This window comes from Prunus persica, chromosome G1, assembly GCF_000346465.2.
Source record: "Prunus persica cultivar Lovell chromosome G1, Prunus_persica_NCBIv2, whole genome shotgun sequence".
Lineage (NCBI taxonomy): Eukaryota > Viridiplantae > Streptophyta > Magnoliopsida > Rosales > Rosaceae > Prunus > Prunus persica.
Window position 1 is genome coordinate 3209969 of NC_034009.1, and position 26776 is coordinate 3236744.

The 26776-nt window shown below is 36.7% G+C and overlaps 2 protein-coding genes and 2 pseudogenes across 2 annotated transcripts; 1 reads left to right on the forward strand and 3 right to left on the reverse strand.

Annotated features, from left to right (window-relative positions):
- LOC109946626 lies at positions 2397 to 3593 on the forward strand (annotated as a pseudogene).
- LOC109946629 lies at positions 9878 to 11064 on the reverse strand (annotated as a pseudogene).
- Positions 12332 to 13675, reverse strand: LOC18791213 (50S ribosomal protein L28, chloroplastic). The gene is made up of 2 exons (XM_007223595.2): positions 13362 to 13675; positions 12332 to 12807 (listed from the first exon to the last, which is right to left on the reverse strand). Exons 1-2 carry the CDS (start codon positions 13591 to 13593, stop codon positions 12575 to 12577), a joined length of 465 nt encoding a protein of 154 aa, XP_007223657.1. The 5' UTR covers positions 13594 to 13675; the 3' UTR covers positions 12332 to 12574.
- LOC18790082 (splicing factor U2af large subunit A) lies at positions 15482 to 25671 on the reverse strand. Its single transcript, XM_007224215.2, has 10 exons — positions 25463 to 25671; positions 21982 to 23483; positions 21749 to 21886; positions 18780 to 18851; positions 17671 to 17712; positions 17450 to 17539; positions 17076 to 17183; positions 16871 to 16963; positions 16643 to 16722; positions 15482 to 16555 (listed from the first exon to the last, which is right to left on the reverse strand). Exons 2-10 carry the CDS (start codon positions 23383 to 23385, stop codon positions 15766 to 15768), a joined length of 2817 nt encoding a protein of 938 aa, XP_007224277.2. The 5' UTR covers positions 23386 to 23483; positions 25463 to 25671; the 3' UTR covers positions 15482 to 15765.

A 26776-nucleotide genomic window follows, 5' to 3' on the forward strand; every position in this document is an offset into this window, starting at 1 on the left:
TTTTTTCTCATAATCTTTTTGGCATGCTGTTGATGGAAAAAAAAAAAAAACCATTCTTGCATTTTTACTGTGGTCTGAAAATAAAATCGTGATTTTCTTCGCTGACACTATGATTTTTGGTGTAAATCAACCTCAACCAACATTCAACAGCAAAAAAATATGCAAGCCAATTTTTCAAGTTAGAAAATTTGTAGAAATATGCATGCCAATTTTGTGTAATGTTAGGCTTACCACATTTTTATACTACATTGTGTACCACCTCTCTAATAGAGGTGGAGTCCACCAATACAATGGGGCCCACCTCTATTAGTGAGGTGGTACACAATGTGGTATGCCTAACATTTTCTTATTTTAATATGGTTGAAGTTTAATTACTATTTTAATTCCATTTCAATCAACTCTAAAGCATAGGCAGACAGTCTTTCTATTTCTATTATCATCAATAATACTAATGACAACAAAATGAGGTCCATAAAATACAAGCATGCAATAAAGCTTTACACTGCGACAGGAGCACCAACCACAAACATAAGGGATGCAACTGACTATGCATGAACTGAACCAATAACGCAGACTCACTCTCAAGGGCATGTCTCCTAACGCATAGTCATTCAACTACAAGTACAATATTACTTTCTGTTCACATATACAAGTACAATATTACTTTATACCAAGCAAGATATTTAGTTTTCTGTTAGGTAGTTTTATTGCTTCTGCAGAAATGGTACGACTGTACACGTTACCTGTAACGACATACGCTTGCACTTTCACTCTCGGATTTTTTCAGTTGCCCCATTACAGTCCTTCTCGGGAAGGAAGTGTCCCACTATGATGTGTGGGATGTCTAGTAAAAGGAAATTTGCATGACATCCCAAGCAATCATTCCCCCGTTCACTATTAAACTTAGGTGCTTCGCAAATTATTCCATTCACTTTGGCATCCTCCTAGTTCTTCTAGTGTCAAGTTGAATTTTGACGGGGTTGTTAGGGGTTTCTCGGGGTATGGAGTGATTTTTCGTGATTCTACTGGTTCGGTTTTGAGCTGTCCTAGGGGTTTCTCTTGGATAGGGATCTGCTCTTGAGGCTGAACTTTTGTTAGTTGCGGCTGCTTCTTATTCTTAGGGTAATAGGTGGCATAGACTTTGGATAGAGGTGATCTTGTGCTTCACTATTTTTCTTCCCATTCTTCTTCTGTCCCTTGGCAGGTTCTTGTTAGATGGAGGAATTGACTTGATCAGTTGCGTAAAATACACTTTCATGTTTCTCATATTTTATTGAAGGTAACCATGTCTCTGATTTTTCATTAATGACTTTCCTTGTTCCATCGAGTATCTATTAAAAACAAGTTCATTCTACTTGTGATGTCTTCAAGATTCTATAATATATTACTTCTCATTGTTCTTAACTTCTTCTCAATATGGAGACTTCATCATACATCTATAGCCACATTTCTGATTATAACTCTGCTGAATATTTGGCTCTGCAACAAAAACCTGCTCCCTAAAAACATCAAACATAATAGTTTCAGTGAAGGAATGCACTATTCCATTTTCAGATCACAGAAAAAAAAAAAAAAAAAAAAAACCTTCACTTTGGCTGGTCAGTCAATTATTTTTACCGAATTCAGGTACCCTGTTCTTGTTAATTGACTACAAGGAAATGACTGCATTGTCTAATAAAATTTCATGCAACATTCATGCCTTTTCTAAGTATTTAGCGAATAATCGAAAAGGCAGTCAGAAATTATTAGATATTAGACAACAAGTCTCGGATGAGTAAATGTAAAATGAAAAGAAGTCTGAGGAGTGCATGAAGATGATTGCAAAAGTAATTACAAAATTTCAATGGATATTCAACAAGATAAAACTGGAGTCACTAGTTTGGGCCGACTCTTATTGGCTTTCCCCAACAAGGTCACTGTCTTTTCATGCTGATCTTCTATCCTAACTCTATCAAGGTCTTGCAGGTTATAGATTTGGTCCTCCACTCTGCCGAAACTCAAGAAATATTGAGTGATCTTGCTGCTAAATTCTCAGTGGACACTTTCAGGGATGAAAAACGTGATGGAAGAGGTAAAAAATGCTATAAGATAACTGGTGTGCTCTAAATCCTGTTGGCATTGATGCTTTTCAAGGAAATATTTGCAGCATAGTGCTGTCTTCCGGTGAACACCTGCGTTTTCTTGGTGACGGTGTTTTTTAGGCTAAACAGCTTACTAATTATAGTATAGAAGTTGAACTACAATGCATCTTCTTAAGGAAACCTATAAAAACTGCTAGTGGTTGGTTGGATATTTTGATGGTTTTGACCCTAGTTAGACTAAAAATTGGCCTCGAAGCAAAATGGAGCTTCATCATCCTTCCCAACAAAAAGAAAATAATCAAGTGAAAAATCAAGATGGCTCATAAATTGAATAGCATGGCAATGATTTTGTTCTTATTGTTAGCATCTACAGCTAAAGCTGAGCCAGGTGTCTTTGATGTCACAACTGCAACATATGGTGTAAAACCCGGCCCTGATATTACTCAGGCTTTGGCCAAGGCTTGGAATGATGCATGTGCATCGCCATCCGCGAGTATAGTTGTTGTTCTGAGCGGGACATACAAGTTAAGAGAAGCAAGTTTCAAAGGCCCTTGCAAGGCTCCCATTGAGATTCGAGTTCAAGGCATATTGCACGCTCCCACAGATGGCAGCAGACCGACCAAAAAGGATACTTGGGTTGGTTTTGAGCACGTTAACATGCTAAGCTTATCAGGTGGTGGAACTTTTGACGGCCAAGGAGCACTTTCTTGGAGTAAAAATGACTGCAACAAAAACAAAAATTGCAAATCTAATGCTATTAATCTCAGGTTCAATATCACCAATTCAACAGTTCAAGACATAATAACTTCACTTAACAGCAAAAATGTCCACATGAATGTTTTTGGGTGCAAAAATGTTACATTCCAACATGTTAACATCACAGCACCCGGAGAAAGCGTAAACACAGATGGAATCCATATCGGGCATTCAACGGCGATCAACATTACTGATGCAAATATTGGAACTGGGGATGACTGTGTTTCTATTGGTCATGGCAGCAAGGAAATCACAGTGACCAAAGTTACTTGTGGACCAGGCCATGGCATAAGCATAGGAAGCCTTGGAAAGTATCTGAATGAAGAACCTGTTGTTGGAATCAGAGTTAACAACTGCACCCTGAGAAATACACAGAATGGCCTGAGAATCAAGACATGGCCTGCTTCTCCTTCAGCTAGTACTGCCTCGGCTATACACTTTGAGGACATTATCATGGTTAATGTTGGTAACCCTGTCCTCATAGACCAAAAATACTGCCCGTGGAATCAGTGTAAAAAAAAGTTCCATCGAGAGTTAAGATCAGCAATGTCAGCTTCATGAACATTAAGGACTCATCTGCCACTCCACTTGCAGTCAAGATTGTATGTAGCAGTTGCATACCATGTGGCAGACATTGATCTCACCTACAATGGAAAGAAAGGCCCTCTTACCTTTCAATGTTCTAATGTCAAGCCCACCATTACTCGCGTGACAAAAGCTCTCGCTTGTGCTACCTCTGCTGGATTAAAGAAGTAGAAAGTACACTACAGACAAATTGTATTGTTTTCTTTGACTTTTTCTGCTACATGTACGGGATTTTTTTGGGTCAGATACCTGTACTTTATCTAAGAACTAGAAATACTAGTGTATTTTTTCTTTGCAAATAAATTTCTTATACTTCCAAGATTAAAGCAAGTGAGTCCAAAACTGACAGAAGACCTAATTTGCCAGAGGGTTGCTTCATGAAAATTTTAAATGATATATATTATACATACACACACAGAGGATGGACTCAGGAATCTTAACTCGTAGGGTCATAGTGTAAAAGTTCAAAAAAAAAAAATTTAAGATTAAAATAACATTGAAAATGAAACTATAGTACATTCATTCATAATTCATGTAAAAAACAACATTACAAATTACAATTGGCCATGATGAGGTTTCATATTTTGAAAACGTAGCAGCAATGGAGGAGTCGGGGCTTAAAGGCTTGGTGGGGGAGAGGGTTAAAGGTTTGTGAGGGGTGGAGATTGGGGATTTAGGTTTGAGGGTTGAGGAAATGGGGGTTTTGGAGTTCTCAACTCGGGAGGAAGGGTTTGAATAGATTATACAATCTGTTCTTTTTTTTAATTTTTTTTTAAAGACCTAGACCAAAACGACGTCGTTTTGGCCAGGTCTTTAAAAAAAAAAATTCGCTGAGCTGGTCCAAAACAACGCCGTTTTGTCCAACTTCCTTTTAAAAAAAAAAAAAACAGAACCCCTCTTTAGCTTCTTCTTCCTCATATCTGCAACATCCACCTTCAACCATTCATGGGGTCCCATTCATGGGGTCACACCCATTCAAAGGGACCTTTTACCTTGCTTTCATGGAGTCCATAGAGTCGTTTGACCCAATTGATCCTACTGTGAGTCCTTCCCTGCACACACACATATATGTGTTGAGGAGGACAGCAATACTACAAACATGTACGTTCTAGAGAGTGATTTGGTGATGAATATTCTTTAGGCTAAACTGTTAGTCAAATAAAGATAATTAATTACTATATTTACAGAATTTCGAAAATAAAACTTCACTATAAATTCGAAATAAATACAAGAAAATAACGACAAGGAAAATTAAGAATGCTTTACAGATGATCTCGACAACTTGGTTCTATCTCCTTAAGACGAAATTGCCTCCTCACAAGTGTTTTTAGGATTTGCTTAGTAAACATCTCCCAAGATACAACGATCGACTTCTTGTTGAAGTAACATTCCAATCCCCAAGAAAAGCTAAGTCAAACTTGTGTATGAACTCTTTCTTACTAACTCACTATATTTCTAAAAATATAATGCTATGAATGCTCCAAAAACTACTATTGTAGGATGATAATTGGATTAAGCAGAAGTCTGGGATTGCTCTCTATTTATAGAGAGTTATGCATATGTTCAGGAAAGATGCGACTGAAAAATTTACACATTGTTGTGTGTTTTCAGGGGAGAACCAGTGTAACTTTTCATGTTTAGGCAGACACTACTTTTGGTTGTCAGTCTTGATACACGCGGATACACCATTTACACAACAGATACATTAGCACGTTGACCAAGACCAGAGTAATGGCAACGTTTAACACTTCTTTGCAATTTTGAATTGCAACCTTTCATAAAACATTATTTTATTAGTGACTTTTCATAGAAAGTCTCATCCCATCAACCGTAAATGTTGATAATAAAATATTGATTTTATTTTGTGTAACTTAAATAGTCACCCATAGGGCCAATGGTCATATACCAAAAATCCGATGATCATGTAACATATTGAAAAGTCACTGGTCCACAACTTAATATAATTTTTATTCACATTATTATAATATTAAATATTTATAATTTAATTTTCTAATAATTCTCCACACTATGAGGATATTATCATAGTTAATGTCAGTAACCCTATCCTCATATACCAAAAGCATCCGTGTACTCAGTGTGACCAAAAGCCTCCGTCGAAAGTTGAGATCAGTAATGTCAGCTTCAAGAACATGAAGGGCTCAACTTTCACTCAAACTGCAGTGAGGCTTGTATGCTGCAGTGGTGTACCGTGTGAGAATGTGGAGTTGGCTGACATTGATCTCACCTATGTTGGAGACAAAGGCCCCCCCTTAGCTCCATGTGTTCTAATGTCAAGTCCACAATTATTGGCGTGATAAGTTCCGTTTCTTGTGATACATCGTCATTGGCCCTTTATATATCCAAGAAGTAGAAATTAGTAATTATTGTTGTACTAGCGGATGGACAAGTAGACCATGTCTTCATTCTTACGCCATAAAGATGTATTTTAGAGACTAGAGCACATAATAATATTATTTCAGAATTTATGATGTGTATTTGAGCATGTGTGAGTTGAAGAATACACAGGTCCCTCATCGAATACTTAACAAAATACACGAGTTCCATATCAGTTAAGTATCCGACGTGGGCCATGTATTGATCTGAGTCTTTTTGTTACTGATATGTAAGGCCTTTCCTTTCATTTCATTCAACTCTAAAGGCGGACTGTTTCTGTCTCCATTATCATCAATAATACTAATGACGTCAAAATGAAGCTAATACAAGTATGCAGTAAAGCTTTACACTGCGACAGGAGCACAAACAATAAACAAGGGACGTGAAGACTTCCACTGACTATGCATGAACTGAACCACTAACGCAGAGTCACTCTCAATGCCTGTATACAAACCACTCACGCAGTTTCACTAACGCTTGCAGATTCATTCTACGCTTTCGCTATCAGCTTTCTGTTCACATATATACAAGCACAATATTACTTTCTACCAGCAAGATATTTATTGGTTTTGCAGAAATAGTACGACTGTATACGTTTCTGTTGGTATTTTAGGGTGTTTCGCTCTGATACCATTGTTGGGTTTAAGAGTGAAGGGGTTTTAGGATAGAACATAGCTTTGTGTACATATGGCTAGATTGCTAGCTTATTATTAGCTTAGTTTCCTAGCTTTCTAGCTTGATCATTGCATTGAGCTCTCAACACTTATTTATATATAGAGAGAGTTTGTTGACATTGCCTAAGTCCACCGACTTTGGCCTTTTTACTCAAGCCACATATTTTATTTCTCTGGACTTTTCTAGTAGATAGGATATTTCTAGTCTTTTATAATAATTATGCCATGCAGCCTTGAGCTTGCCGACTTTGCATAGTCGGTGAAGTCTTGAATCTCTAGATTTTTCTTGAATTATCAAGCACAAGCATTATATTCAACAGTTCCATATATGTATATCAACACACACTTGTACATCCACTCTGGGATTTTTTTCAGTTGCCCCTTTACAGTCCTTCACACAAAGGAAGTGTCCCACTATGATGTGCGGGATATCCAGTAAAAAGAAATTTGCATGATATATATCCCAAGAAATCATTCCCCCTTTCACACTATTAAATTTAGGTGCTTTGGAAATTATTCCCTTCACTTTGGCATCCTCCTAGTTCTTCTTGGGTCAAGTTGAATCCTGACGGGGATGTTAGGTTTCTCAGGGTGTGATGGTTATTATGAGGGATTTTTCAAGATTCTACTAGTTCGGTTTTGAGCTGTCCTGCGGCTTCTCTTGGATAGGGATCTGCTCTAGAGGCTGAACTTTTGGATAGATATCCACTAGAACAAAAAATGCTGTCGTATAAGTGAGCGTCATCTCTTGCAAGGCATCAGACGCGTCATATGTTAACAAATCAGACGACGGTTCTAGTGTAAAAACTGTCTTCTATGTGAGTTTAAATGAACCGAAACATGCTATTTTCGTTGTCCGGATAAACTTGAGAAGACAAATTCAGTTATTTTCTGTCAATGACAGTTTTGAGTCTTATAACCTTCATCTGGATGACTTGTGTAGAAGAATACTAGTCATAACACATTTATATACCACCTTGTGTACCACATCTCTAAAAGAGGTGGACCCCATTGTATTGGTGGATTCCACTTTTATTGGAAGAGTGGTACACAAGATGGTATACAAATGTGGTATGCCTAGTATTGCTCATTTCACAATTTTCGGTTTTCATTTGCATTTAATGGACTATTTCAATTGGTCACATACACTTTAAAAAATATTCATATATTACTTTCCATAAATTTCATCAAATCATTCTCGTACATACCACAACACCAATATGATCTACCATACAAAATAATTCATCAAAAGCCTTTGAAGCATACAAACTATTTTCTTGCAAAGTTACAAACTTTAGCTATAGATAATCGACCCCATAGCTTTTCAACCTTCCACTTGTTGAGATTAAACGTACGTTCTTGGTCTCTTGCAAATGCACTGAAGTTGCTGTAAAGTAGAATCCATTTAGTCTGCAAACAAACCAACTCTTACTCAATTGGCAGGGAGTGATATAAAATGACCACGATAATGAAATAAGATACAGTGAGGAGTCACATCTGCAATGAATGAGAGCAGGAGCAAACTGAGATCTTTTGTCCTTGTTAATGACCTTAGATCATATACATGTACAAGCACCTTCCTTTAAACCATTCATGATTCAACATATATAAGCACATTCCTCTGTGTTTACCCGGAGGAGAGATGCCGGACCAGGCAAACTGAACTCTTGCTGGATCAAATTAGCATGTGGTGTGACTTGAGGCCCAAGTAACAAGCCCGGAGGTTTGTGAGATATTATCATGCGGGCACCATTTTAAACAGGTAGGAAATGAGGGAGGGGTGGTAGAAAATACATGGAGTCCACACGGTAATAATGTTCAGACATCCACATAGGAGAATTTATATATATATATATATACACACACACACACACACACACACACATACATATACATATATTTACAAAGAGCTTCGGTTGGCGGATCCCTCAAATAAGATAATCTCTACAAAAAAATAACTTAAATTTGAAATCATTTAAGCACTCAATTAGATGGTTGTTATTATAATCTTTACTTAAAGCACCGTGTTCGTCTATTTTGTTGGTCCTAACTAAGTTCATTAATGATTTTTTGCAAAGATGATCTATGAATAAAGACTTGAAAATAGACGCTGGGAACCCTAAAAGGTGTCCCTCAAATAAAATTATTTGAGGAATCCCTTAATAGAAAGAGGAATATATATATATATATGTATGTATGATAACAATACCTCGTAGCCCCAATCAAGAGCATCTAAAAAAATTAAAACATGAACCATATAAAACTTACAGTCCTGATCTCTTGGACCACAAGAGTCCAAGAGATTGTGGTCACTCACCGTTGGATATTAATCTAATGGTTCAAAAAAGTTTCTTAAAAGGAGTTCAAGATTGAGTGAACCGTTGAATTTACATCCAACGGTGAGTGACCACAAATCTCTTGGACTCCTGTAGTCCAAGAGATCGGGACTGATAAAACTTAATAGATAAAGTAAAACTCACCAAGATTGAACCCCAAATTACACCTAACCGAAAATAAAGTTAAAACTAATACCTAGACCTCTGGATATGCGCATTGGAGGAGAGAAAGACAAGCAGGAGAGAGAGTCGAGCGAGAGGGATGGTCGATCGAACGAGCGAGAGAGAAAGAGAGACATAGCAACATTGACAAAAGAAAGAGAGGTGGAATAAGAGGGGTCACTCAAATTCTTAGAGTCTGAGTTTTAGGTAAAAAGATCAAAATCAGAACTCTATATATGTTTAGCAAGATTATTAATTATGAGCAATATAGAGTACCAGACTTTGTTGACCGAATGTTTCATTCATTAAAATATATGAGTCCAATTTGTATTTTTGTTAGTTGATAGCATGTTATAGGAACTTCCAGGATATAATATATTGACATGTGTAACACAAGATTCATATGCTATGAAGCGTATAGTATAGATAAATAAATATGCCTATTACAATATGAATGGATTAGTCACATCATCACGTGGTGCAACACCTAACTAGAAACATTGCGGCACTTCTCACAGTCGGTGTATTTGGTGTATCTAACACGACTAATTTTTGCTTTAATTGTTGGCTATATGCCGAAGCTGTATGGTAAGCATGTAATAACCCGGTATATATTGCTGTGATCATCAATTTAAGTTTTTGAAATTTGATCGAATCAATATGTACCGGGATTGCTATGGTGAGGGATTTTGTAGTCTATTATCTTTCTACATCATATGAATTGAAATATGACGCTTTATTTCATGTTAATTGCTCCGGGTTAATGCTTCTCTCCTTTGTACATGTTCTACATGTTATTTATTTATTTATCTTGATACCAAGTACGATGTAGCACAAAACCAAAGTAGAACACATCATTTTATGTGTAGAGAACATTAATGAGTACTTTCTACTTTTTGGATAAAGGGAGAGGAACCAAGGACGATGTAGCACAAGCAAGGGCCTTTATCACGTCAGTAATTCTGGGCTTGACATTAGAACATAGAGAGGTAAGAGGGCCTTGGTCTCCACCGTAGGTGAGATCAATGTTAGTCAACTCCACATTCTCACACGGTATGCCCCTGGTACATACAAGCTTGACTGCAAGTGGAGTGAAAGATGAGCCCCTAATGTTCTTGAAGCTGACATTGCTGATCTTAACTTTTGACGGAGGCTTTTGGTCACACCGAGTATATGGGCAGTACAATTGGTCTATGAGGATAGGTTTACTAACATTAACCATAGTAATATCCTCATAGTGTATATCTGAGGCAGTGCTAGGCGAAGGAGAATCTGGCCATGTTTTGATTCTCACATCGTTTTGCGTATTAGTTAGGGTGCAGTTCTTAACTATGATCCCGGTCACATCCTTTTCTTCCTTATATCTTCCAAGGCTTCCAATGCTTATTCCATGGCCTGGCCCACAAGTAACATCAGTCACTGTGATTTGGTGGGAGTCATCACCAATAGAAGCACAGTCATCCCCAGTTCCAATCTTTGCATGAGTAATGTTGATACTAGTTGAAGCCCCGATATGGATTCCATCTGTGTTTCTGCTCTCATCAGGTGCTGTGATGGTAAGATGTTGAAATGTATTTTTGCTGTTAAGTGAAGTTATGTCCTGAACTTTGGAATGGGTGAGGAATTCGAACCGCAGATTAATGGGAATAGGTTTGCAATTTTTGTTTTTGTGGCAGTCATTTTGACCCCAAGCAAGTGCTCCTTGGCCATCAAAAGTCCCACCACCTGATAAGGTGAGCATGTCAATGTACTGAAAACCAACCCAAGTATCCGGTCTTGTGAGTTGGCCAGCGTCTGCTAGAGCTTGCAATGTGCCTCGAACTTGCATCTCAATAGGCAAGGACCTCTGAAAGTTGCTTCTTTTAACTTGTATGTCCCGCTCGGAACAACAACTTCACTTACCGATGGCGATGCACATGCATCACTCCAAGCCTTGGCCAAGGCCTTACTGACATCAGAGCCAGGCTTTGCACTGTATGTTGCACTCATCACGTCAAACACACTAGCATGAGCTTTAGATGTAGATGCTAACAATAAGAACAAAAGCATTGCCAATAAACTTAATTTCAGAGCCATCTTGATTTTCCTTCCACTTTGTTATTTTGTTCTGTGTTTTTTTATTTATTTGGAAGGATGATGCAACTCAATTTTGAGTTGAGGCCAATTTATAGTCCGATTGGGAAGGCTCAACACCATCAAACTATCCAACCAATCACTAAATATTTTTATACGAAGTTGCATTCTAGTTCAGCTTTTATATCCTATAATTAGTAAGCTATTTAGCCTTAAGAATATTCATCACCAAATCTCTATCTAGAACGTGCTAAGCTGTTTGTGTCCTCCTCAACACCCCGCAATATATGTATATTCCAGAAAAGGAGGACCAAATTGTATATGACTTGTTAAACACTTCTATTATTTACTTCTACGTGTTTAATTATATTATAAAAAACAACATGCCGGAATATATATTTTCCAAATTGAATATGACTTGTTAGTATTGCTGTCCTCAAAATACCCGAATATATACACTCCTAATTTTGCAGAAAAAGAGGACCAAAATCAACAGGAAAAGAGCATGCCTAAATTGACCCATTTGTTCATTTTCACCATTATCACTAACCATATGACTCATTTTCACTAACCATTTGATCAATTTTTTTTCCAGAACTAATCATTTCGTTATTGGCCAACCATTATATTTAGTTCTGCCGAAATAGTTAGAAATTTGATGAAGGTTGCATGAAAAAAATTGCTAATAGACATTCCCTTGTAATCAATTAACAAATTTAGGCTGCCTAAACTCATTGAAAGAAATGGACCAGCTAAATTGAGTAATAAAACAGAGTGAACCGACTTCAAATTCTTTTCATAATATTTTAGGAAATCTGGGTTGAAACGAAAAGACATTCCTGCATTTTGCTGTGATCTGAAAATGGAAATGGAGAAGTGCACTCTTTCGCTAGACCATGATGTTTGATGTAAAACAACCTCTACCGTATTTTGACAAAATATGCACACCAGTATACATGGTAAGTAAATAAAAAGGGTCTGCACAAAAGATGTCTTTGTCACCCAAGGAAAAGAACAAACCAACTGTATTTGCATAGAAAAGCATACCACATTTTCATGCTCTGTTATGCAAATTGAGTATGCACATAAAGATGTAATCTAGGGGAATAACTTACCTATTCCGGGCACGTCAAGCGACAGAGAGAGAGAGAGAGAGAGAGAGAGAGAGAGAGAGAGAGGTATTGCACCCACGAGAGGGGAGTTCCTCTCCTAATCTAGAGACTAGAGCAAAACAATGCCCTTGACACCAAGAAAAATGGCAAAGTGATCGTTTGCAGAACGTTGGTTTTCTCTTATAATTTCCATATCTCAGGCCCTGGTTTATCATTGAAAGCAAGGCACAAATGTAAGAGGACATTGCCAGTAGAAAAACATTCCTTGTGCTTTAAGCAAATAAAAGTCATAGACTCAATCTACCAAACATACATAAGAGAGCAACAAGGACTTGTAGACTGCAGTAAGGAAAACTAAAACTGAATATTGAACAAGATAGAAAACAACACAACCCCGGCTATCATAACTTGCGAAGATCTATCCCAGCCTTCTTGGCAACGGCATCAATTCCGTTTTTCTCTATGGTTTTCAATGCTTTAGTTGACAAACGCAGTTTAAGAAAGCGCTTCCCAGCTTCCCACCAAACTCTCTTGTATTGTAGGTTCACAAACTGCAACTTTTTGGTCTTGTGAGCTGAGAAGGAAATCTTGTTTGCCCTGTTTGATTTCTTCCCAGTGAAAGGACAAATTCTACCTGAAGAAATTAACCAATTCACAAGATAAATCAATTTCCACCATTCTAACAATTAGTTGTAATGACCCAAATGACCATGAGAACAATCAAGAAACTTCTCAACTAAATTAGCAATCAAGAAACCCCATTTATGGGACAATCCATTCAACTTGATTCCACTACCAGACTAAAATTACTATCCCCTACTACTATATAGAGGAAATGCAATTGAACCCATATTCCCACTCCCCAAAACAAAGAAAGGAAACAATTGTTTCAGCTTCTTTTTTCTTTTTTTCTTTTTTTTGGAGAAGATTGAGCTTCATTTTTACTGCCATATCACATTGTCAACATGTAAAACAATTTTCTACAATTTTCTATGAAGCCTCTACCTTTAACCATAAACATCAAGTTTCCAATTCTACAAATTGATTTTGAAGTCTCTCAGCACTCAAAAAACATCAAAGTGGACAACCTTAAGTTATCTAATTAAGAACATGAAAAATGACTACCAAAATTCCTAAAGAAAAATAAAAACAGAGAAAATATGGGAAATTGAAGGTTAGAGAAATTACGGGCAACAATGGGCTGAAGGGCAGGTGGGGAAAAAATGGAGATGGACTTGGGCAGCTGAGACGACATGTCGTAAGAGATTTTGATGCCACCCAGCTGACTGGTAACGAACCCAATATCCGAAACTGCTTCGGCCTTAAAAGGCTGCAGCAATCTCTTGGAAGACTCTGCTTTGCGAAAGCATAGACTTCGGGTGTTAGCGAAAAACACTCCAGCTGTTGCCGATGCTGCCATTGATGCTCCTCAGTCTTCACTCTTCTTGGTTATCTTTCTTCTTATCTTCTTTTTCTGAAAAAAGGAAGGATTGTATTGGATTGAAGCGTCTGGTTTTGAAGGGCCATAGCCTATGGCGTGCGCCGTGTGTGTGATGGGCATAACGCGGGCACTGGGCCTTGAATCTCTTTTGAGTGGGCTTAACCCTGAGACTTTAAAAAATATATTCAGATAACCTTGTCGATGGGAAAGAAATTTATTAAATATGAAAAATATTTGATACGGGCTTATAGTTCAAGTGATTAAATGCATTTACTCATGTATTCTAGGTTCTAGGTTCGATTCCCCCCTCTCCATTATCACTTTGTATAATTAATATATATATGTCACATTTGTGCATATAGATGTGAGCAATCAACAGTTGATGAGTCCAATAGAAGTCCTAAATTTGAAGGTTTAAGAGCATCCACAATCATGCTCTTTATTTTTTATTTAAATTTTAGCTAAAAACATATAAAAGTTATTTTAGGAACTCTCTATAAAATTTAAACTTCAATCATACTCTCTAGTTTAGGGAATCATAAATGCTATAACTCTTTTTTGATTGGTCCATCTTTATTTAAATAAAATAAAATAAAAAATAGTTAGCATTTAATAAAGGTTTGAAATATTCATTAAATAAAACAGCATTAAATTATAGGGAGCCACTAGGAGTCCTTTCTCTTTCCTCATATTTAGGAGCTCATAGAGGTCTCCCTATTTTAAGAGGTGGATAGGGAGCATGGTTGGAGTTGTATTTTTACAATTTTTCCCTAAAATTTGTCTAAGGTGGTGATTTAGAGAGTTCATTGTGGATGCTCTAAGCAATTGAGAGAGAGCGAGACTGCGAACGAGTGTAGGTGTAAGGGGATGAGGGGGAAAGATAATACAAACCTGTATCTTATTTTTATTTTAGTTTTTTTAATTTATTTTTGCGATTTAGAATAATTAAAATGGTTATTTGAGTAAAACAAATAGTATGAGTGAGGTTAGTCTATATGTGCATATTGGACTAATCTAAGGGTCTTTATTAAAAAGGTCCTCCCATGTACTCATTTTTAGGGTGAGCGAGCGGGACTGCACAATCACAGTTGCATGATATTTTGAGGAGAGATTTTTGATATTATTGATTTCATATCAATAAAATCTAATATTGATATGAAGTCTTATTTCTTTGTTGTTTTGGCATAAATCCTTGAGGCTTTTTGCTTTCTACTTGTGTCAATACCGATTGTTATAAATTTGGCCATGGAAGTTGGAAACCCCAATTTTGGTTTTCATATTTCTCGAAGGTAGGGTTAATTGAAGAGGAATGAAATATAGACTATAGGATTATTAGCAGATGGGAAGGTAAGTTGTATAGTTAGCCAAATCCTCTCCATAATCATCCTCATTATTGTGGCCCCGTTTGGTTCATAGAATGAATTTAAGGACAAATCATTTTTCATGTCATTCCCCAAGGAATGGAAATGGAAGATCCCTTTTCCACGTTTGGTAATGCTAGGAAAGTAACCGGAAAATATCACTTTATTTCATTTCCCATGTTTGTTTTGAGTAGGAATGGAAAACAAAATTTGTATAAATTTTCAATTATACCAATATATTTAAATAAAAAAAGAATGCATTTAATGATATAATGTAATTCTAAATTGTTAATGGGGATAAAATGGTCATAAAAAATATGTATTTAATGTTAGCTCATTTTCCCAAACTTTCCCATGAGGAAGGAAAACAAAACCCAAGTTGGGAAGATAACTTCACTTTCCCCCCTACTATCCCATGAGCCAGGCAACGATTCCCCATACCTAGACTTGAGAAAACAATTGATTTCTCATTTCCAAGTCTCATTTCCTGTGAACCAAACGGGATCTAAGGCTTTAACTAAGGGCATCGTACCCGTTTCACATTTCATTTCATACTCTGGAACGAAGCTCCGGTTAGATTAAACATCAAACTGAATCTTTTTAATAAGATTTCAGCATCCTCAACCTGGTCAACTCTAATAATATTCCAATACATGTCATGGCCAAAGCTCAAAGACAACATATTAACAGGGCTGGAAAATGTTGACTACGGAGACACCAGCATAGTTCGATCATGGAGCCTGTCTAAATGGGTAACATGTCATTACAACACGAGCATTGTCAATAGCAATCAAACATGCTCAATTTTGAAATGAGCCCTGTAATGATCAAGTGAAATGTACTCCACTGTCACAATTCGATCCTCAAACACCCGTCCATGTAAACAATGTGCTGCCATTAAAGAGGCTTCTATTCTTCCAAACTCCACAAAAACGCACCCTGGCTCAAATATACTTCCAAGATCATAATCATGCTCCTTCCCATGATTCTGTTCCTTAATTTCAATCTTCTCATTAGCATCCGACTCTGTTCCCAAACTACAGTCCTTTCCAGCAAAACTTCTGAGTTTCTCACCATCAGCTTCCTCTTGAGTTGATCCCTCTTCTTCAGCCATTAATTTGTTTTCCAAACTTAAGTCATTTATTTCAATAGCTTCAGTAGCCTTAACATCAAAGCATTTGGAAGCATCTTTCGTGCTGTTCAGTTGGTTGTGGAGTTGCTCAGGAACCCTGTTAGATGGGTTCTCACTTCCTTTGATTTCGATATCATCACCAAATTGACCTATTTTACATGATTTTTCCTCCACAAAATCATCTGTAGGCTCATCATCTAAAGCAGTTACACTAAAGCAGCTACCTTTGGTGACTTCATCTTCTTTAACTTCTTTGGCATTGCTAGGAAACTCCACGAACTTATTATCAATATGTTCTTCCAAAGTATCTGTTTTTGCTCCCTTTTGTTCAAACTCTAAGATGTTCTGGTACCCCCCAGATTCTGCATCATCAACGGCTTCAAATACCCCTGTGGTGACGTAATTGTTGCAATGCTTGACAACTTTTACAGATTTGACAGTTCCAAACCTGCATAATTGAAGGGCTTTAAGATTTACTCAAGTATAATTTATAAAGAAAACAAAAACAAAAACTGAAAATGAAATTCTCGAGGACCTGGCACACTCTAATCGCACATCTTCCAGAACTTCTTCTACCTCTGGTTCAGATAGCAGTGAAATGTGCTCTAGATTTAACTAGTTCACATTGAGGAAAAAAAGATTAGGAAAAATAATAATAAACTGATCCATATAAACCGTACTTCTTACTAACCCAAAATTGATCCCATACAAACTGTCAATTTTCCTAAATAAATTAAACATAAAATCAAGCATGACAGCATACCACGTTTCTAAGCTTTAGGACCTGCGAAGGTTGTTTGAGAAGCGGCTTTGCATATTCTGGGATCTCATGTAATGATGCATTTCCACTATTTTCCTACAATATGTCGATTCTTCCATCAGTACGCATCTCCAAGTAAAATAACAAACACGGTCAAGCAATCAAATATCGAAAGTTGTTTGAAAAGGGAAGAGGGTGGTCTTCGTACCAAGGATGATGCATCATGAATTGCTTGAACTGCAGTTAGCACTCTTCCACCCAATTTCATACCATTCAGACCCGCACACGCTTTGAGAGTAACCGACTGGTCTACATACTGATGCAGCATCCAGATGTCATTGGGAAAACAGGGGGGAGAGGGAATTGATTTATGAATATGAGAAAGAGTGCAATATTATAGTTCTAAATCAACAGTGGTAAACACTAAAACGCATGCTTCTCTTCCAAATAAATGTATAAGAACAACAGTATTTCAAACAAAGACAGATAAAACTGACGCTGTTACCAAAAATTAACACATAACGTTTACAAAGAATATACTAGAAACAAAAACTAACTTGAGCCATAAATGTGCTTTATTACCTCCAGAAAAGCATGTGGTTCATTAAGTTCCTTATTGACCTCAAAGTGGTATGCCTTCAAAGGTCCAAAGACACTAATGAGCTCCATAAGCTGGAAAAGCAGCATAAAAGGCCTAGTCACTAAAGTTGATGGATGAACATTGGAAAAGAAAATGAAAAGAGGAGATGAATTTTTGGTGGGAAAAAAGAACTATTTGCATCATAAACATCGTGTCATATTACCATTTCTGATGAAAGAGACTTTGAAATTCCACCAATGAAAATCTGCATAAATAAGGGGAAAATGAAAAAAGAAAAATTAATGAATTTCCAGATAACAACAAAGGCAAGTAGCAATCACAACATTGAGATGTAGTGTGGAATCAAAGAACAAGATAATATCAATCTTCATAAACTATGAAGCTTGGATATATTAGTAGAACCTATATGCTAGACATCACAAGAAAAAGGGTCTACGATGCCCGTGGAGCAAAATTGATGCAATAATACGAGTCTACACATAGGTCTTTTCATGGATACTTAAATAGCCTCTGGGTACGCACTAGAGACTCTTCAGCCTCTGTGAGAGAGAGAGAGAGAGAGAGAGAGAGAGAGAGAGAGAGAGAGGGTAATATCACTTAGACAAACGTTGTCTTGATGCCATATTGTGTCATTATCTTCACAAATATATTTGATTTCACTAATAAGAGTATATCCAAATACATTTATAAGTGCCGTAGATTATTTCCAAGGCATGGCATAAGATGGTTACCAAAAGTAGGGGCAGAAAAAAGATTTCAGTCATCCGTTAGGTATTTACAAGTACTTATCAGGTTCCCCATGCAGTTATAAACTTATGATAATTGCCCTGTATTAGAAAACAGAAATTTGCAATTTTGTAATCATCTTTAAGGATAAAAAGCAACTTTGCAATATTGCAAGATTAATCAACAAGAACATAAGGATCATGAACCATAAAGGTGATGCACAAGGATTGAGTCCTTTTCGCTACCTTAAAATTTTAAGTTTACTAAAACATTACAGGTAGCAAAAAGCTTTCACTATTGAGAAAAACAAGTGGAGGATAAATAACATCAAAAGACCCTGATCTCTTAAAAGTAGCATGCAACAGATCAACTACTTAAGCTTAGTTAGAATCCCAGTCTATCAATGATGTAGAGAATAAAGCAAGGACAAATTTATAAGAACAAAGCCTGGATGATGATGTGACCAACTAACAAAACTAGTTCTCCACTACCCTGAATTCATGAGGAAGTGCATGCACAGTGGTCTTAAACTAATTGTAGCAGCAATTACATGTACAATTACTATATGTTGTATCACCAGCTTACCTTGTTGGGTGAATCCTTCACAACATCACTAATTGTCTCAAGCACAGCCATTGATTTATCTGGGTCACCAGTCTGCATGAAAATAGCAACTGTCTGAAAACCTGCTCCATGGATAGTAAGCACAACATACCTCAGAATTTGCAAAGCAGTAATAGAAAGTAGTTTAACAAAATAAAGTTAAGCTTGAGCATAGAAGAGTAACCAGATTGTACTCAAAGTAAGAATTAATTAAATCAAAGCTTTTTCACTTATGTCTTTTTATTTAAAGCACTTATTATCCAAAAGAAAACATACATAAATAAGTTTCATTGTAATTAATTTGTTTATCATATTTGGATTTTAATTGGATTGGATCCACCCAAATCCAGAAAATATCATTTATGACAATCTCAATTCAGATTCAAATTCTAAAAAGTGGTATGATAAGCAAAACTCAATACGGTCTTTTATCTTTGACCCATTAATTCATTCCGAGTAGGAAACCATGTAATTAAAATTGAAAGAAGGAAACTGTGCTAGGTCCGATTCTGAAATCTGTCCTCTACCCTAGGCTCTCAGCTTTCTTGACACAGAGTCAATACAATGAGATCATCAATTTTTTTTCCAAGAATACCAATAAACATTAACAGATAGCATATGTCATCAAGGTTAATAATTTAAAGGGAAGCTAATTTCAATAAATTGTTAATGTAAAAATAAAATAAAATAATTAAACTATAGAACCTTCTGACTTTCACGGAAATTGCTATGAGTGTTATATCTCTAACAATAGAATACAGCGCATCCATGAGAAGCTAAAGAGCCATAGACTAGACAGAAAGCACATAAAGACTACGGGAGAAAACGTTTGGCCAGATAAGTTTTTTCTCATGCAGGCATGCAACAAAGACAAAAGGCAACATGGAAAGGACGAATGCTTATACTCAACATGAAAGAGAGACGCATGAAAATCACCACAGAACTTGATTTGATCTCTAACTATTTAGTATCTCTCTCTATCCCACTTCCTAACGTTAAAATAGGGCGTCTCTGGATTGGCTAGAAAACTGGATGGCTTCCATCCATTCATCTTGAGCCCATGGTATTTGTACTAACTAAACAATCAAGCAAAGAACTACCCATGCTGACAGCATGAAGCTCATACTCGTCTAAGCGTGTTCCTTGTTTCTATCATGTCTTGTGATGCCAAGATTTCAAAAAAGTTTCAAAAACACTACACAAGAAGCATATTACAACATGCTAATTGCAAAAAGGATGAAATCATATCATGACTGATGCTTAAATTGACTTAAGTCAAGCACATCCATCAGAAAATTCAAGTTGCAGATAATACCACTGGGAATGAGAGCCAGTGTCCTAAAAGACTATATTACATGCAAATTATATGTTAAACGCTAAATAAAGCAAACACTGTACTCCATGTCATTAAATATTACTGTTTAATCCTAGATCAGTAACCCAAATCCAAATCGAGAGAAGAAGCTGCAAGCACATCAAACTTGTCACTACACCTGGAAATCTTCTTATTTAGGAGTCAGCTTCATCATCGCCCTGAATGTGAATTACGACACACCCAACATAAACATCCTATTTAAGAGATTCCAACATGACAGTCAGAAAAATTCTTGTGTAACAGGACAAAGACATTATTCCATGTACAATAGAAAGCTTGTGAACCTACAGTAACATATCCCAATGTCAAATTTAACAAACAACCTTGATTCTGCTTCCAAAGTACAATAATAATACAACCATATAAAATTTTACAGCTAAGAACCAATCCTAGTCCTAAGAATGAGTGTCTATGGCCAACTCCATCATCTAGCGAACGTGCAAAGACCAGGGACTCAAGAACATGATAGATTCAATCAGATATTCAAGGCTACGCATTTTCTTGCATTGCAATACCTCCATCCCTCCCATTTCATAAAGAAAAGAAGGGTGAGGGAAGTTTGTATTAAAACAATAAAAGGTAAAAGAAGAATTAAAATTATCACTTTGTTAGATCGTGTAATTTGCAAAGCCATTCATATAAAAAATAATTTTACACATGCTAAATTGTGTGCTTGTGAAGTAGTCAACATATTCAAAATTTGTCCTATACATGCTTTTGTGACCGCATATTATCCTATCATAGAACATGGAATCGCCGACAGAATATGGTAAACAAAATAAAGAACATAAAATTGGAAAGCTATTTGGAAAAATATGTTTCTTTAACTTGGAAAGCAGGGAAAGAGGGAGTTTAATCACTTACAAACTAGCCATTTATCCTGCCTAACTATTGTCCAATAAATGGCAAAAGGCATGTCACTCTACAATCATGCCATCTGTTCTGTTTTTTTTTAAAGAATTCTCCTGGGAAGAAACCATTGGTCAGGAACTTAGGATTTGACACGGCATGCTGACTTATGGGGCTGTAGGCTTTCTATAGACCTTTGACCCCTCCTTATAACCACCTAGTCAATTAGGGCTCGAAGTCCAAATTTTACTATAGAAAAAAGTTCGTTTTTGCTGAATTTTTGGGCAACCTGGGCAACACCTTTTTCAATCAAGGTAAGCGAGAATTGAAATGGCTTCTGCTCTGTTGTGTGGCAACAGATGGATAACAGTTGGACTTGGACTTTGATTGAACAAATTTGATAAGTAAGAAGACAATTAGACCAAACCATAGTGTAGATTAATAGTCGCCCCTAAGACATGTAATAAATAATTAAAAAATTACAACAAATCAGTATTAAGAAAAGGATTCCACAGTAGGTGAATGCATTATCAACAGATAAACAGACAAAAATACGTTGACCAGCTAAAAGAAGAATATCAACTTCAAGCAACATAACTTCGTAGATCATATATCAAAAGGAAAAGATCAAACAACCAACAACCAACAGAAAACGGTATAAAGCAACAATGAGATAAGAAAAGAAAAGGTGAGATGAGAAATAAAAGGTGAGAATTATCATTCTTACAGCCACTTCAACAAAGTCTTTAGGGCGCCTTATTTTAAGAATGGAACCAGAGAAGTCACTGCCGTCAAATGATAGAGCAGCCAAAGCATCTTCAGGCGTAAGAAACTCCACAACAGCTTGACCCTTTTCTTTGTTAATCTGCAGTTAAAATAGTTAAAGCACGCCTCATCCCAAAGTCATACTTGCATGTATCACAAGGATAAACATTACATGCTCAAAATTATTACTCTTACCGAACAACTAATGCATGGTCGTGTTCCTTGGATATGGTTGACACCCGAAGACAACAAAAAATTATTAAGAGATTCCACTAAAGTGTTCTCAGAGGTTGAAGATGGAACATTTTCTACACAAAGCCTCCTCATAGGCCGGGTAGCTTGTGTTAGTTGGACAGAGTCAATGGAAACATTCTTCTTAGACAATAAAGAATTAGGAGAAGCCCCAGAGATAGATTTCCTAGTAGCCGAAGCAACAGCAACAGCAATGGCCATCTCATGTACATTTGAGGACATATTACTGTTTGATGAATTAAAAAGAGAACCAACTGAACCAGATAATACCTTGTCAGTCGCTGTTGGGGGATGATCCCACCTGGCTCTTTTCTTTTCAGGTGAACGATCAGGTGGGGATGGAGTCTTAATAGCAGACTCAGTTCTTCTCTTCCTCGGTGAATAGCCACCAAGCCTATTCTCAGGCACACCATGTCGCCGATAGTGGCTACTTGAGCCATTACTAGATACTCTGCTCCTGTCAATATCGGAATGCTGTCTTTCAGATCTATCTTTGAGCACATGTATCTCGCTGCGCATCCCTAAATTATGAGATGTATACTTTTGTGCCCTTGGTGAGACGGATCTAAATCCATGTCTATCCTCACGGTCTCTACTTCTTGACCGTCCCCTTTTTAGCCTTGATTTTTCCAAACGTGATTTTGATGGTTCTTTCCCCTCCTTTCTCTCTGAAACTTCTACAAGGTGATGTTTCCCTGGATCGTGTTTCTTTGGAGCATTTCTGTCTCTAATTTTGTCCTCATTTCCATTCTGGTATTTTCTCTTGCTTTCTCGTTCAGAGTTTCCTCTACTTAGGTCCCCATGTCTCTCCTTTCCTTTTGAGTCCCTTGAATGCTTTTTCACAGATTCATTTGGAAAGTTATCAATTGAGCGTTTGTCAACTTTTTTTCTGCTGTGTACTTGTTTTTCAGTTTTTCCTCCTTTTGCTTCAGTTCTTGTATCTTTCTTCGGTTTATCCTTCAAGCTTTCTGACTCATGGCCTCCTCTATCTTTCCCTTTAGCAAAATCAACTTCTGTTTTAGCACTCTTGGAATTATATGTTTCTTTCTTTCTGGAACTTGCCTTCACAGCTTCCTCTGAGACAGATTTTTCAACAAACAGGGGTAAATCTTTATGGTGTCCGTAATCCCCTTCAGATTCAAAACGATCTGAAACATTTTCAACAATAGATTCCCTTGGTATATTCCCTAGATCTATGGCATTATCACATAACTTTTTGTTGTTCCTCCTAAGCATAATCTCTTCACAGCTGAAAGGCCTTGTCCTAGCAGCACTTTCTTCATCATGATGCAGGGAAATCCCACTACTTTTTCTGTTCTTTTCTTGTAGCCGACTAGATATGCTCATCTTGCCCAATATAAATTCAGTGAAACAATTCTGAGGTTCTAATAGAGCATGGGGAACAGTTAACCAGCATTGTGATGGGTATGTCAAAGTGAATATTGCTGCACCAAGAAAAAGAAAAACGGATGTGATATTAGTCAAACACCCATGTGGATCAACAAATTTTAGTCCCTCTGACTACAATGCAGAACAGCATGGTAAAATAGTTGTAACCAAATTGTAGACTACAAAGAAGACTGGAATAGGTCAAGAAATTATAACATCATGCAAACTAGTGAAGCACATGTGCTTTTTTTTTCTTTTCTTTTTTCTGGTTATGTGTTATCTAATTGTGTATCAGTATCATGTGACAAATTGGTAAGCTAAATGCAGGACAACAAGCACGATCTGCACTCCATTGTGTACCCCACTACTACTATTTAATCAAAGACAACAACTCCAATTGGAAACTACCTGTGGGCTTTTCAGTATAAGGAGACAAAGATGGCAAGATAGTCAACAAGCAATCTGTTATACATACGAAAAACTTAGTAATCTAATCTAGGTCTGTCCATCTGTCTGAGAAAACCAACCTGCCCAACCAGATATGGTCAAATTTGCTTGGTTTCCCTTTATTTTTGCTCAGCAGTAGATGCAATTATCAGGATCCTGATTATTTTGGTTTGGTTGTCAGGTTTGAGTGCTGGAAACCCAATCAAATCTGGATGGATATACATTTTACATAAAACTTACGAAAAGAAAAAACCTCACCAAACATATATTCTAGATTATAACACTAGAGGCTTCTTTTCACTACAGTGGGCACCCGCAGGATCCTTAGTGAACCTCAAAACCCTAACCCTTCATTCAGCTCTCTAAAACCTACAACGCCTCAATCAACCACACCCTCTCTATTCTCAATCTTCTCATCACTAATTTTGACAGCTCAAGTCTAGATTTGCACCACTCTCTCACCTCAGAAAATATTTTCCCATGCCATGATGTGTTCTTCGCAATCTTTTCTACCACCGTGAGTCATCATCAATGCCACCTCTGTCAAGCACTTGAGGCTCCATTGAGGCCTCGCACTTCCTGTTCCAATCCAAGCCCGCCAAATCTTGGATCAGACGGGAAATTGTTTTGGAAGCTTAGGATGACATCAAGCCACCCCAAGAAGAAATGCTGAATTCAGATGGAATTTGGGCCCTAAAACAATCCAACTGACCCTAAACATTTGTATTCTTATCTTTATTTTGGAAATTCTTCCATAGGCTAATATTTACATCTTTATAAACATTTGAGGAAAACATGTGAGGCAAACTTACAATGAGACATCTGAAACAATTTAAAATACAAAATTACTCTTTCCCTAAGTAAATTCAGTCTCCTTGTCGACATATATGATAGAATTAGGTGCATTATAGCAAGTCATTGTCCATTACATCCGCCTATCTCAAGAAACCTATTTATCATGTAGGAATTAAATCAAGATGTGTCATCCATCCAATCACCTCGTAAACAAAAACAATCTAAAATAGAGGAATTTTCTCATACACACGTCACATTTGCAATACATATTATGGGTCGTTTCCTGCATTACCACACAAAACCTACCCAAATTCAGAGCTCTCGTTAAACTGAATACAACTTTAGGATATGAAAAAAGAAAAGAACAAAAAAAAATCTGCGTATATTGTATCTTAGAAAAGATGGGTACGAACATAATGCTATCTAATTTATCATTTAGCACTAAGCGAAAAACACATATTACATTTCAAAATGAAAATGTAACTGAAGAAAGCTAAAATCTCCACACTCCACTCACTAACCAAGAAACAATTAACTCAGCCAATACGTTTTGCATTGCCTCTGTTTTCCCAGAAAAAATATTTCCATTTTTACTTCTCCTTCCCTTTCCTCTGTTTTCCCAGAAACCAAACGGAATGGAGTAGGCAAAAGAAACCAATTAAACCCAAGTTCAAATTACAGACGAACATTCAATTAGCAACCTCCATTACTAAATAAAGAGAAAACAAGTTTCTTATAAAAGAAACGTTTCTCTTTGTAGAAAAGGAGAAGATGATGCAAGTAAAGATTGTACCTTTGGGACGAAGATCTGGCAGCGAGTTCAGTACGCCGAGAGAGGCGTGCGTTTATGAAGGGCTTAGCGGCAAGAAGCGGACGTGGCCAAAGAAATTGAGAAAATGGGGAAAACCTAAAGAAAAGCAGAGAGGCAGGCAGTTATCCTCAGACACAAAGAAAGCTGCGAGCCTGCTAGTTTGGCTTGCCCTTCGGCCACTTGACATTTCCTGGATATTTATTTTTTGTTGGAAATTTTCCTGGATTTTAACACTTGTTATTTTGTTTATTATTAATAGGAATAATCTAATCATCAAAGGATTTCATAAAATATTGGTCACCAAATCATCAAGTATCATGAATTCACGATATATCTTATCCATTAGAGCATCTTCAGTGGAGGGTTGTATAATAGGGTGTATGTTAAATATACATTATTTGTTATCAGAATCACCTGTAATGTAGAGGTGCAAACGATTGTAAATTTGCATCACAACTGTGATATGCAAATTTATATACACATGTGCATCCTTTTTTATATCCCTTGCAGGTGGGGCCTTACAAGAGAAAAAGTGAGAAGAGGTGGACAAAAGTGAGCAAAATCAATTATACATATTTAGATTTACATCTTCCTCATTTGAGTAAAAACCACATTTACAACCCCCAAATGTGTAAAAGGGATGTAAAAGTGGCTTTACACCCCTGAAAATACCCCCCCCCCCAAAATACTGTGGATGCTCTTAGAAATAAATAAATGAGTCTAAAAGTAAATAGTTAATTAATTGACAAGATAATAGGATTTAACTTGACATCTAAAGCCAATGGGGTCTAGTCCAACGGTCTTAACTCGCAGACAAGATGTTTCAGGTTCGAACCCTATGACATCTTAATTATGTATGTGTGAGAGAAATTCCCCTCCCATTTAATTTAGACTATCGCTTATACTCAAAAAACTTGACATCTAAAATACTGAGATTTTATTATTTTGGTAACACATCAATTGGGAACAAACTCTATTTGTATTATTGCTCATTTGTTTCTAGTTTTCTTAGGCAACACTTTACCTCAAAGGAATCAAATTGAGTCACCTATATGATGAAACCTCGAGAGTTAAAACTTAAAGATTGTAGGAATAGATTGATTTTTTTTAATCAACTCAAGGGGAGAATTCGAATTTGTGACATTTTCAAACATCAAGGAGATATATTAAAATTAACTTGATTTTCTTTCAAGCGACAACGCATTTAGAATTACAATATATCATTAAATGCATTCTTTTTTTATTTGATTTAAATGGGTATAATTGAAAATTTATACAAATGTTGTTTTCCATTCT